Here is a 14043-nt window from a genome sequence, read left to right as displayed (position 1 = left end):
GCTTGCGATTTGGTCCAGATAATGCATAACTAATGATTTCAGTTTTTTGAATAAGGGTACAGGTAGATAGATCGGAGAGTTATGAATTAAATACATTTTAGGCATCAGTATCATTTTTAGAATATTAACCCGGCCCATAATGGACAAGGGAATTGAAGTCCAGGAGGAGAGTTTGGTCTGAGTAAGGGGTATCAAAGGTGCTACATTGTCTTGGTAGTAGTGTGATGGGGAATCTTTTACCGTCACACCTAAATATTTAAATGTGAAGTCACGATTTGCAAAGGGTAGGGTAGAGGGGATGCAGATACTTCCAGGTCATCTAATCCTAAAATAGAGGATTTGCTCCAGTTAATTGATAAGCCAGAGCATTCTCCCACTTCAGTAATCAGTTTAAAAATAGTGAAAATTGAAGCCTGGGGGTCTGCTAAATATAGGATTGTGTCATCGGCATACTGGCTTATTTTTTCTTCAATACCACCGATTTTAAGGCCAACAATCTTGGTGTCAGCTCATATCTTGCAGGCAAGGGGCGCAGCGGAAAGGGCATATAATAGCGGGGAGGGAAGACAGCCTGTTGAGTTCCTCTGCGAAATCGCGAAGGGGTCTGAAACAGAGTTAGTGCAGATTTGTGCCAAAGGGCTGTTGTATAGGATGTGTACCCAACGAATAAAATTGTCAAAACCAAACCTGGATAATGTTGCAATGAGAAAAGGCCATCCCACAGCATCAAATGCTTTAGCTGCATCTAACAAGACAATAACCCGATGCCCTTTGTTGCCGTGGTCGGCCTGAATATTGGCGAAGAGTCACCTAATATTCAGTGAGGTTTTTTTACCCGGCATGAATCCTGTTTGAAAGTTATGAATAAGAGATAGAATTATTTTATTTAACTGTAGAGACAGTATTTTGGCCAGTATTTTAACGTCAGTCAACAGTAACGAAATTGAGAATCGCATAGCAACAGATCTTTACCAGGCTTGGGAATAAGAATCCCAAGTTCAAAATCATGCAAGAAGGTTTGAAGGAAGGGGGCAGAATTTATTTTAGAGACTCTCTTCAGAACTTCACTCTGTATTTCATCAATACCTGGAGGAGTTTTTTTGTTTGGAAGGGAGTGAATTGCCAAGTCTAATTCATCTAGTGTGATGGGCCCTTCTAACATCTCCACTTGATCAGGGGAGAGACAAAGGAGAGTGATTTCTGACAAGAAGATCTTGGCATCCCCATGAGAGAAGTGTGGCTTATCTGAAAATAAAGGTCCGTACACACGCCGGACTTTAGGCAACGACGAGTCCGTCGTTGCCTCCCGCTGGGTGGGCGTGCCAGCGACAGTCCGGCGTGTGTACGCTCTGTCGTCAGACTGATACGGCTGTTTCTGAGCGATCCGCCGGGCGGATCTTGGAAATAGGCATACAATTTAAATAATAGGCAACAAAAATTAATGGCTCGTGGACCTGTAACAAGTGTGTGGGAGGCATCTCTAATACCACAAATAGCACCTGTTATCGTTCTAACTTTGGCCATCCTGGCAAGGATTCTACAGTTTTCCTCACCTTGTTCATCAAAAGTTTGTTTGTAAAAGAAGGCTTTAGTTTGTGATTTCTCCCGTAACAGGAGAGTAAGTTGCAACTGTGCCTTTTTCCAGTGTCGCTCGTTTAGCGCTCTGAACTTGTGAAGTAAGCAAAAATTACTACCGCAGGTGCACAGAATGCTCCCAGTTGCAGGAGCCAGATAGAGGCGGCGCAGTGGCCCGGCTTACAGAGGTGGACAGCAGGGGGAATGGCGGAGCACAGAATCACATCGAGGGAGCAGGAGGACTTCAGGGGGCTGGAAGAAGCCCCAGGTAAGTAACTGGGCAATTTTTTTTCAGTTAAGTGTCCCTTTAAACCAAAAGTCATATTTTTCAAGGTGTGATTACTGAAACCGACCCAAGGCAAGCTACCTTAAGTAGCTTGCCTTGGGTCAGGTTTGCTTTAAAGGATACCTTGGCACATAAAAATATGTAGTGGGCTCTCCTCATGCGCACCCCTCCCTCCAGTCTCCTCTGTCATCCTCAGTTTTCGTGCAATGTCCCCCGGAAGCTACTTCCTGGTTGGGAAACACTGTGCAGACACTGTCCGGCGATGCGCATCCTTGATCACGTGCCCGGGAGCGCTCTGCTCATGCACATTATGCCACAACTGCGTGCACGATCGAGGATGTGCGTTGTTGAGCAGTGCCTACACAGTGGTGTTACCTGAATCTCCCGACCCAGATGTAGGTTTGGGGTGACACTGCACAAAAACTGAGTGTGATGAAGGAGAGCCCACTGCATGAGGAGAGCCCACTACACATCCCAGTTTTTTAATTTTTTTTATGGGCGAAGAACATAACCAAATGCTGCTGCTGTGGCCTATGATTGTTCCATTTTTAGGCTGCATAAATTTGCAAACTGGAAAAATAGTGACATCTAGTGAAAGATGGTGGGAGCATAGTTTTTAGAAAGGACAGTTATGGTATATCAGGGACTCTCACGAATAAGGCTAACCATACATGTATCAAATTTGCTGGTTATCACAGACAATACCATATTCCCCCTCCGAGTCGTAGCAACTCGGATTCCTGCGATAAGTCCCGATCCTTATGCGGGGCGCAGACAATATCATTGCAGCTGTAGCTACGCCATAATCTGGCGCTACGCACCTCCGTATCAAATTTGCTGGTTATCACCAATATATCACTTTCAATTTATCTTGGCCAGTTTAGCTAAAGTCTAATCAGACATGTTGAAAAATCTCCACGTGAGAAGGGTGAAGCAAGAGCAATGGGGGATCAGTGGCCACATAGCATTGCACTACATCAACCAGTACAATTATTGCAGTTTGATTGATGCTTGATAAATTTCTGCTAAAATCTATGAAGATTTGAGTTCGCAGTTTGGTGTAGGAATTTATCACTATCTGATTGAATGTCAATTGGATAAGAATCCATATGATGGGCATATTGGGCTACAGTTAACCAGTGCATGGCTGGCTTAAAGTAAACCAGAGATAAATTGGAGAAGAGGAGTTTTACTTACCTAGGGGTTCCTTCAGCCCCCCTGTAGTCTGTCTGCTCCCTTGATGTCCTTCCAATCCTCTTAGTCATGCCGCTGAGAAGTCTGTGATCCAGCTGGGTTGTAGGACACTGCAAATGTGCTGTTCCGAGCCCCGCGCCTCCTCCATCGCATTCTGCTCAAGCGCATTTACAGTTTTAACAGATTGCACTTTTGGCCACGGGAGTGCAACTGGAGGGCACGCGTGGCAGGGACCGCTCATGCGCACTAGTCAACAACTGAGCAGAGTTGCGGATTTACGTTACACTGCGGGCAGGCTTTGTAACTAGTGTAATATAATATCCCATGCCCGTCTCCTACCATTTGCCCACTCTTTTGGCCCCCCCAAACCCACGCTGCCCCAAAATCGAGTCACTGTACCTTACTGTAAAGAACCCCTTATTAGATGGCAAAATCCCTTTTCCTCCAAATGCACATCATGTCCTTTGTACAAGCCCAGTGACAAATACCTCACCTGCCAAGCTTATGCATGTGCCCAGATGACATGCTTCGCTGTTCAGCTACAATTTCCTGCCACCCAGCTGAAAAAAAATTCTAGGGAAACACTGGGATGTATTTATACATGTTAATCAGATCACCGTCTTTTTTTCATTAATTCATGATTCATTTAGATCATTAATAAATAACTTGAAAAGGATTGGACCCTTGTTGGACCTCACTGCTAACAGTTTCCCATTTTGAATAAGACCTGTTTACAACCACTCTTAGCCTTCTGTCCCTTAACCAGTTCTCTATCCACATACACATTTTCTTCAAGTCCCTGTATCCTCAGCTTCTGCAACAGGCTATTGTGGAGAAGAATGTCAAAAGTCTTTGCAAAGTCCAAGTATACTACATTTATTATTGCTTTCCCAAGATCTACATTTGCATTCACTACTTCCCAAAAGCTAAACATGCTGGTGAGACAAGACCTGTCTTTAGCAAACCCATGTTGAGCTGAAGTGAGATTAATTTTGTGCTATAAAGTCTTGTATACTATCACATAGAATACCTTGAAACAATTTACACACAAATAATGTTGTGTGGGGGACAGGTACCGTATTGTCAGCCATATAAGCTGCACCTAGGTTTGGGGGGAAAAAGAAATAAATTAAACCTGGTGCGTCCATATTTCAAGAGCGTCTTCTACATGTACTCCTCCAAATGTTGTACTCCCTTGTCCCCATGTCTCCCCCATGTGTCCTCCTGTTTCACCCCATTCTCCCCCATGTGTCCCCACTGTGCCTGTCTCCCCTCCCTCTCCCCCGTGAGCCTCCCCCCCTCCCCCATACAAGCAGTGGCAGCCGGCTTACCTCATTCACCATGCCCGCGGAGATCGTCTTCTCAGTGCGGCTTCCTCTAGTGCTGGGCTTCTAATTACGTGTCATCAAATGACGCGTCATCATGTGGCATGGTAAGCACGGGTGGTCGGCAGGAGACACAAGGGTGGAGGGAGAAGAGGCACGCGGGAAGGGGGGGGGGGCAGGCACAGCGGGGACACGGGCAGGGAATCCCCGATAGCGGCGGGCCTTTTAGCGGGCGTTCCCTGCCTTTGCCATATAAGACTAACAGACTTTTCTCCCCATTTTTTGGGAACAAAAAGTGCGTCTTATATGGCAGCAAATATGGTATGTAGTTTCTAAAAGAAGGGAAATACATCAACTGTACGCCAATCATAGGAAACTGAACCGCTTCAAAGAGAATTGTAGAAAATAAGAAAAAGTGGCCTATCAATAACTGAACTCCTTCAAAGAGGGATTATCAGCCACAAAATCATTTACCCACTGCTCTGTGCAACCTGCAACCTTACCCTGCATTTCAGGCACGCCAAACTATTTTGAAATGTTTCTGCTGTAATAATAATAAATCTTATCTTAGTCAGCCTGGCTCTATTGGTTCGAGGAGAAAGAAACTTATCACCCCTCCCCACATTTCTGCTCCTCACTGATTGGCTGAGGGCAGTTCAGTGAGCTGCTGAAATCTGATCTATGCTGTGCTCACGTGTTTACAAAGCAAGCTAGCTACAACTGTGTACTTTCTAGGAGGAAAAAAAAAGTAAGGGAGGAAATTACATCAGTATTGGCTTAAGTCAGAGTGGGACTTAAAGCAGAACTGAAACCTGTTAAGAAAATAAGAGTTTTACTTACTTGGGGCTTCCGCAAGCCCCCTGCAGTCGACCTGTGCCCACGCAGCCACTCACCGATGCTCTGGTTCAACACCGCGGCTTACTTTCAGTTCGCACAGTTCGAGTGCACTGCGCCCTTGTTCAAGCTCCCAGAACCAGACGCGTACTGCGCAGTCGGGTGCTCCTAGCTACAGGAACGCGTACTAGGATACATGTGGCCAGGGCACAGTGGAGGTCGACTTACAACTCGGCTTCCAATACGAAAAAAAGTGAGCCGCGGCTGGGGAAGGGAAGATCGGTTCAGGACGGCGAGGGTGCAGGTCAGCTGCAGGAGGCTGGCAGAAGCCCCAGGTAAGAAAAACTATTTTTTTTTTAACAGGTTTCAGTTCCGCTTTAAAGGGACATCCGAGCACCTCTCATGGGCATGCCTTTAAGCCAGACGACTTCCAACAAAGTCGTACTATGACCCCACTGGAGGAGCCTCTTGCAATGGCCATGTGTGTCACTTCCTCTTCCTGCTTCATTCAGTGATGGACTTCTCTAACAGAGAAGACAGGGGTGACCTGGAAGTTATAACATAGCCAAGATGGCAGCCACGATTTTTACATTGAAGTTGAACGAAAACTATTTGGTGTAGAACGGCGATTCAGGCATGCAATAAAAGAGGAGAGCACAAGCTACAGAAAGGTATGCATCTTTAAAAGGAGTTATCAGGGATTTTTAAGTAAAATAAGTGCTACTTACCCGGGGCTTCATCCAGCCTCAAGCTCCCAGCATGTCCCTCGCTGCAGCTCCGCCATCAGCTGCCTCCCGGTCCCCGGCGATGTCAGGCCGACTGCGCAGTAGTTCTGCAGCTTCACAGTACGCTCCAATCCACGTGGTGTTGGTGATTGACAGTGCCGCTCGCGCAGGCGCAGTACAGGCCAACCGCCAGGTCGGCCTGACATCGCCGGGGACCAGGAAGCAGCGGCGGCGAACAGCTGACGGCGGAGCTGCGGCGAGGGACATGCTGGGAGCTTGGGGCTGGGCGAAGCCCCGGGTAAGTAGCACTTATTTTACTTAAAAATCCCTAATAACTCCTTTAAGTACTTTGCAGTACTGGTCGGAGTCTTAAAGGCATGCCCATGAGAGGTGCTCAGAGTCCCTTTAACCACTTCACCTCGAAGGGTTTTTCCCCTTAAAAAACCAGAGCAATTTTCACCTGTCAGCGCTCCTTCCATTAAATTCACCTATAACTTTATTACTACATATCATAACGAAACAATCTATATATTGGGGGTTTTTTTTGCCACCAATTAGCCTTTCTTTGGAGGGTACTTTTTGCTAAGAATTATTTTATTCTAAAAATGTTTCATCAGTAAAGAAAAAAATTTGAAAAAAAATTCATTATTTCTCACTTTGCGGTTATTATAGTTTTAAAATAATACATGCTACCAGAATTAAAACTGACATTTTATTTGCCCCGGTTATTGCAATGTTTTTCTCTAGTACAATGTATGGCTCCAATATTTCATTTGCAAATAAAGGTGCATTTTTTCAGTTTTGCGTCCATCCCTGATTGCAAGCCCATAATTTATAAAGTTATAGTAATATACCCTATTGACGTACACATTAACAAAGTTCAGTCCCTAAGGTAACGATTTATGTATTTTGTAATTTATTTTTTTGAAAAAAAAAAGTTTCCCAGCTATGGGGGAGTGTGGGAGGACAGGGGTTAATTTAAATAGGAAAAAAAAGGTAACTAGGGATTATTTACTGTAAAAAAAAAAAAAAGGGGGTGTAGGGTGTAATTTTACAATTTGGCCACAAGATGTCCTCAGTGGTGTATTCAGTCTCCACACTATTGGCACGGAAACGGAAGGACTGCGTGGCTGGGATTTGTGAATGGCAGAGCAGTCTGAATAGACGGCTGCGGTGATTCACACGGGGAATTAGATCAATGAATGGGAACTGCTTTCCCATTCATTGATCTAGCGGCAACGATCGGCGGTAATGAGCGGCGGTATCGAGCACGGGGGGAGCAAACGGTGGGGGACGTAGTAGCTACGTCCCTGCACAGAGTTGTGGCATTTTGCAGGGACGTAGTTACTCGTCCCGGCAGAGGGGAAGTGGTTAAGATGGCAAATTCCTGAAACAGAATTCACTTTATTTCCTATATAAAATTCACAAATCAAAACATGGACAGTACAATACATATGTAAGTAGAGTAGTTATCTACTTATATATGTGCGATTTTTCTCCTGTGATAGTATGCCTGTCCATGCTGTTTTACTACTCAGGGGCGGATGCCAGCTGAGCCAGGTGCCTTATCCATCTTGATTTTATCTAAACGTGCCGTCTGTTATGCAATTAATGTGGATTGAGGTACTGGGAACAACACATACCTGTTGTATGAGACAAGGACTATATATATATATATATATATATATATATATATATATATATATATATATATATATATATATATATATATATATATATATATATATATATATATATATATATATATATATATATATATATATATATATATATATGTGATATAATTATATAAGTATATATCAGTTATAAGTAATGTTTCCATGCAATTAAGGGTCAATAAATAAATATGAGGAGTTCTAGAAATTAGAGGAGACTATGACATAATAAAAAAAAAAAAAAAAAAAAAAAAAAAACACCTTATAAGTCAGGATATCTATTATTAAAAATAAAATATGCATGTAAAGCTTTACATAAGCCATGCTAAATCATATGTGCTTTAAATTCTGGTTCAATGTGATGTTCTGATGGAAGAGTATCAGACAAACCCAACACAAAAGTAACCTTCAATAACTCAATTTATTTAAGAAGGGTTTGGAAGAGACAACAATCTGGTACAATACAAGGTAGGTATAACAACACTAACAAAGAATAGGATTGATTCATTAATGCTACTACCTCGCGTAGCGTGCTCACAACTCACGCTCCTCACATTAAGCTGCTCCGCTGAAGCAGCACAGATTAATGAATCAACCCCAATGTGAAGCTACAGAGGTAATAGCACAACTAAAAACGTATGTACTTACTTTTTCCATGCTGCTGTTGTACAAGTCTTTAGCAGAGGCCACAGCTGCCAGGTTGTTGGCCTCAGCAGTTGCCTGAGAAAATATAGAAAGACATTACGGCACACAGTAGGATGTCAAACACGGGAGTTATGTGAGAAGTAAAACAAGTCATACCTGCAGCATTGATTTGGGATGTGGCAAATCTTCACCCTGGTATATTTTTATGTAAGCCTGCATAAAAGATTTTAAAAAATGTTTTGTAGTCATGTGATAATCTATGTGACATTAAAATGAATCAACACAATTGCTAATTCAGCAAGATATCAACGAATGCTCAAAATGAGTAAAGCAGCACAATTTCTTTCCTGTGGACTGTAGTACAATCTTGTAATCTCAGCTCATTCTGTGGAATGAGCCCTTTAGTCCCACTAGGCTTGCTCCTACTTTTAAATCAATTAGCAACCCCTCAAAGTTCACTTCTTCACTCACCTTTCCATCCTCCTTTCTCTCAAAGTGATAATCCTCACCTTTAGTAAAGTCACAAGACAACAGGCCAACTTACATCTGGCCCCCCTTATTGTAGTAATAATAACTATCAACATATGGGGACAAGCCAACTCCGAGGCCTAGTATCTCCAGACACAAGTGTTACTTCTAGGGGCTGGAGTCCATATGCTGTGACATCTACATAGAGCCAGGTACAGCTTTATTATTATTTAGTATTTATAAAGTGCTAACCTCGAAATTACTTTTCATGACAACCCCACGGTGCATATAGGGAACATAGTGATAGTAACAAGGGTAGGAAGAGAAGAAATTATACAAGTATGCCAGGTATTACAGATATTTTAACAATTTGCACACAGTGTTAATTATTTCAGAGAGGATTCAGAGTTCATCAAGTTTATGGCAGATGGGAAAAAGCTGTTTTTCAGTCTGTTTGAGTGTGTGCTGATTGATTTTTTTTTTGGCCCTTCTCACGCTGCGAGTATTATACAAAAGTTCCAGTGATGGTAGCTCAGTGCCGATAATGGCTTCTGCTGTTTTACCAACTCGCTGCAGGGCTTCTCTAGTAGCCTTGGTGCAGCTGTTGTACCAGGCCATCATGCAATTGGTCAGAACGCTTTCTATAGTGCATCTGTAGAAATTAACCAGCAGCTTCTGTGGGAGGTTAGCACTCCTTAGTTTCCTCAAAAAGTAGAGACGTTGTTGTGCTTTGCCAGTTAGAGCTAAAGCATTGTCAGCCCAGGACAGGTTCTCTGCGATGGTGACTCCAAATATGTGAAGCTGGAAACTCTCTCCACAGCCTCTGCATTGATCATTAGTGGTAGGTGAGTGGTCTTTTTGGTGGTCCTAAAGTCCAGAATAATTTATTTGGTCTTCTTTGTATTTAATAACAGGTTGTTAATGTTGCACCATGCAGTCAGGTTCCTAACTTTTTCTCTGTTAGCAGCTTCCTCATTGTTGGATATAAGCCCAATGACAGCCGTATCATCTGCAAACTTAATTATGCTTGAGGTATTGATAGGCTGGCAGTCATGGGTGAAAAGTGCATAGAGGAGAGGGCTTAATACACAGCCCTGTGACACGCCAGTGCTCAGGGTAAGGGTGGAGGATGTCGGATTTCCTAGTCTGACAGTTTGAGGGCTATTAGTAAGGAAGTCCAATAACCAAGTACATATGGAGGGAGCAAGGCCTAGTGCATGGAGTTTGTTGGTCAGCTGGCTAGGTACGATGGTGTTAAATGCTGAGCTGTAGTCAACAAAGAGCATCCTAACATAGAAGTTGGGTTTTTCTAGGTGTGAGAGGGCAGCATGGAGAGCTACACAGATGGCGTCCTCAGTCGATCTATTTGTTCGGTAAGCAAACTGGTGTTGATCTAAATTTGCTGGAATGGAGGCCTTGATGTGTGTGGCTACCAGTCGTTCAAAGCACTTGGCAATGACAGGGGTTAGAGCAACTGGTCGGTAATCATTAAGACAGGTTTTCCTAGGATTTTTTGGAACTGGCACAATGGTTGTAGATTTAAGGCATGAGGGGGACTACACCCAAGAACAGAGAGAAGTTGAATATTTGTGTAAAAACTTTTGCTAGTTGACCAGCACAGGCCTGGAGCACACGTCCTTGCACACCATCAGGACCTGCAGCTTTCCTGGTGTTGATATTTGTGGGTGCTTGCTGCACTTCATGTATGTGAAGGATTAAAGGCTGTGAGTCTGTAGTGGGCCCAAAGTTGACTGGAGGCCAATTGTTGTCTTTTTCAAATCTAGCAAAGAAGTTGCTAAGTTCCTCTGCTAGGCTGGGGTTGTTATTGTCCAGTGTATGTTGAGTTCCATTCTTTTTGTAATCTGTGAGTAGTTGAATGCTTTGCCACATCCTCTTTGGGTTTGGGTCATTTTCAAAGTGTTCCTCAGGGCCCTTTTCCACCAGCGCGTTTGCGCTGGCTGAATCGCAAAACCGCAAACCGCTAGCGATTTTACAATCGCTACGGTTTGCTTTTTAACATAGGAATCGCGGTAGGTCATTTCCACTACCGCGATTCGCTTTTGTCGGGAACGCGAACGCGCGGCGGAGCGATAATTGCCGCGATTTTGCTATGCAGTGCATAGCATAGCAAAATCGCGGCCGCAAACGTCGGGGGAATCGCCGGTTTTGCGATTCAGCAATCGCTAGCGTTCAGCGTGAACGCTAGCGATTGCAGGTGGAAAAGGGCCCTCAATCCTTTGTTTGTACTTAAGTTTTGCATTTCATATGCCTTTTTCAGACTTGCTCTGGCTGAAAAACATGCTTCTTTGTCCTGTATTTTAAAAGCTTTGTTCCTATTCTTTAGGAGTTCCTATTCTTTAGGAGTTCCTTGCATTCTTTTGTTATCCATAGTTTACGATTTGGGTAAACTGTAAATTATTTTGTTGACAGTGATGGTGTCCACACAGAAATTAACATATGACAATACAGGTCCACGCCTACACGCATACCATAGTCTTATCCATTCAGTCCTGTGAATGGCATACTAATGAACACCACTACCACAGAACTCTTAGAAGTGCTATTCCTGCACGAAGGTGGCCAGCTTTCATATAAGAGGCTATTTCCACTAGATCGGGGTAAGTTCTGCTTCAGTTTTTTCTGCATCCAGATTTCTGGATGTGGCGATTGGTCTGTTCCCACTACATGCGGATTCTGGATGCAGAAAAACTGACTCCAATGAATCTCTATGGGCCCGTTTCCACTAAGCGCAATTTGCAGATTTCTGCATCATGCCCGGTTTCCCATACAATGAAAATGTTAGTGGAAACAGGTCCATAGGCATTCATTGGAGTCAGTTTTTCTGCATTCAGGATCCGATGCAGAAATCTGCAACATGCCATCCATAATTTTTCTGCATCAGAAAAATCGCGATTAGTGGAAACAGGCCCACAGGCATTCATTGGAGACAGTTTTTCTGCATCTAGAATTTGTGTGTAGTGGAAAGAGGCCCTAAGGTTAAATAATTGGGGTTCTTAGTGATTTTTGAATTACAGTATCATTTTAAGTATCACTAATGGTGCCCATACATGATACAATAAAAACGTTCAATGTTCCAGTTTTTTTTATCTAAATGATCGAATCGAATGAAAAGTAGAAAATACTTTTTTTTTCGATCAAGAAATTCGAACGATTATCCCGTTTTTCGAAAAAAATCTGATCGGACATGATGGAAAAATCTTTATAGTCGATCTAACGGAATAATCAAACTAAATTATCTAATCAAAAAAAATGAAAAATTGTACCATGTATGGCCACCATAAGTAATCACAGTTCTATTTCCACTACCTATATTATACTCTTACGTCCTTTTATTGCTAAATCCATTTTTATTAAAGACAGAAACAGAAAACAGAAACAGAGCATACATATCCAGCTGTAGCTTATAGATAAGAATACAACTCCAAAATTAACTAGAAAAACTAGATGAACTACAAAACATCTGAATCAGAGATAGAAACTAGATTGCATAATGTTACAAAAATAGAAGTGAAAAACAAAATTTACATAAACCATACTCGTAATATCCACCCTTTACCAATTTAATGCTCTGGTTAATGGGAAAAAACTGCATAACTAGATTAATGTGGGTGGAGGTAATGAAGATAACTTTTCATGCAGGCTAAGGTAGTAAATTAGCAAGTAATGATAAAGTAGGCATGTTAAGGGATACACTGCAAAAATGGGATACATGTTGACAACAGATACCATAATATACCTGTAGTAATCTATGTTCCAACAGGATATTTTGGGGGGAATTAAAGGGGCCCATACACTCAGCTGATTTTTTGGCCGACCGATCGATCAAAAATCGATCGATTGCAAATCGGTTGGCCAATCGACCGATCGACGGCCGATTTCGATGGATTTCCATCGAACTGGCAGGGTGGAAAATCTAGGTCGATCTGATGAGATTGCTTATCATTTTGCATTGGCCCTAATGGAAATCTGATGGCAAAAAAATGCCATCAGATCGAATTTCAATAGATTTAAAACTGAAATCTATTGGAATTCTATCCTAGTAAAAAATGTTCAAAAAACACATCAGATAGATCATTAGATGGATTTCTTATCAATCTGCTGCTAATCTGACGAGTGTATGGGCACCTTAAGGCACAGTCATACAATCAAACTTTTATACATGTTTGAATCCCTCAAGTCAATCCAGATGGCCCACATTGTATTTAAGCCCTCTATTTTATGGTTATCTTAAGCATTTTCTTCCTCCATGTGCATGATCTCATCAAGGGACTCAACCGAAAGGGTCAAAAAGGGAGGGGCAGAGGACCTCCACAGTCTGACGATAGATGTTTTAACCGCTGAGAGGGAGTGCCCCAAAAGAGAATTCTTCATTTTGGCGTAGGAGCCTGGTATCATGGAAAGAAGCGCAATCTCAGGTTTCCTACTCAGAATATTATTGTAAAGGTGATTATGACATCTGAAACCAGTGTCAACAGTGACAAGGGATAGACCTACTAGCTCTCCCACCAAATATGAAGTTGGGTCCCAATGGCTTTCCCACATCTCAAACAATCTGGAGAAACCTCAGTAAGTATCCTATGAAGGGTTTCCGGGCACCTATACCAATTGGATAAAATGTTATAATTGCTGTTGTACTTTCTATTATAAACTTGATTCTCCTCCTGTGTCATTGGTTGTACTGCACATTTAACATGCACTGTATATAAATATTTTGGCATATTATAAAAGACAACAGTAATTATAAAAAGAAAGAACTACTTTACCAAAGGAGATCAGGAACCACCACATGACAAATTCTGCTGGTTATTGTAAGCAGTCACAAGCACAAAAAATGTTCCTCATAATTGGTAGTGGTTGAAAGAAAAGTCTTTGTTACATCAAGCAAGAAATGCTTATCAGTTTCAACGTACCTAACTGTATTGAAGCAGCTGGGTGACCAAAAAGGCATAGAAATTAAATCTTATTTACCTTTGTCTCACCTTGCGCACATTTCTCATTCCAACCACTTGCCAGTAAGATACATTACAATGAGCAGCAACATATTTAGGAGTCACACAGTGGCGTAGTTAAGGAGCTATGGGCCCCGGTGAAAGTTTTACAAGTGGCCCCCCCCCCCCAAGCGCTATATACATAACAATTGATATGGCGCACCAAAACCTGCCAAGGATTTCCACAGAGTCAGAGGTGCAAGAACGGGAAGGGAAACAGTTTAAGGATTACTACTACCGTATATTCCAGCGTAAAAGATGACTGGCCGTATAAGACGACCCACCAACTTTTCCAGTCAAAATATA

The 14043-nt window shown here is 42.5% G+C and overlaps 1 protein-coding gene across 2 annotated transcripts in view; it reads right to left on the bottom strand.

The window, feature by feature from the left end:
* The window catches only part of ATL3 (atlastin GTPase 3), an 80837-nt gene that overhangs the window by 17801 nt on the left and 48993 nt on the right, over nt 1–14043 (bottom strand). For both annotated transcript variants that reach the window (XM_068260092.1, XM_068260091.1), the window contains exons 10-11: nt 8417–8473; nt 8264–8335 (exon numbers count right to left, since the gene is read on the bottom strand). In XM_068260092.1, the coding sequence (XP_068116193.1) occupies nt 8264–8335; nt 8417–8473 (129 nt within the window). The remainder of the gene's footprint in view (nt 1–8263; nt 8336–8416; nt 8474–14043) is intronic.

This window comes from Hyperolius riggenbachi, chromosome 11 (genome assembly GCF_040937935.1).
Source record: "Hyperolius riggenbachi isolate aHypRig1 chromosome 11, aHypRig1.pri, whole genome shotgun sequence".
Taxonomy (NCBI): Eukaryota; Metazoa; Chordata; class Amphibia; order Anura; family Hyperoliidae; genus Hyperolius; species Hyperolius riggenbachi.
The sequence above is the reverse complement of the archived record's forward strand: the minus strand, read 5'-3'. Positions and strand labels throughout refer to the sequence as shown.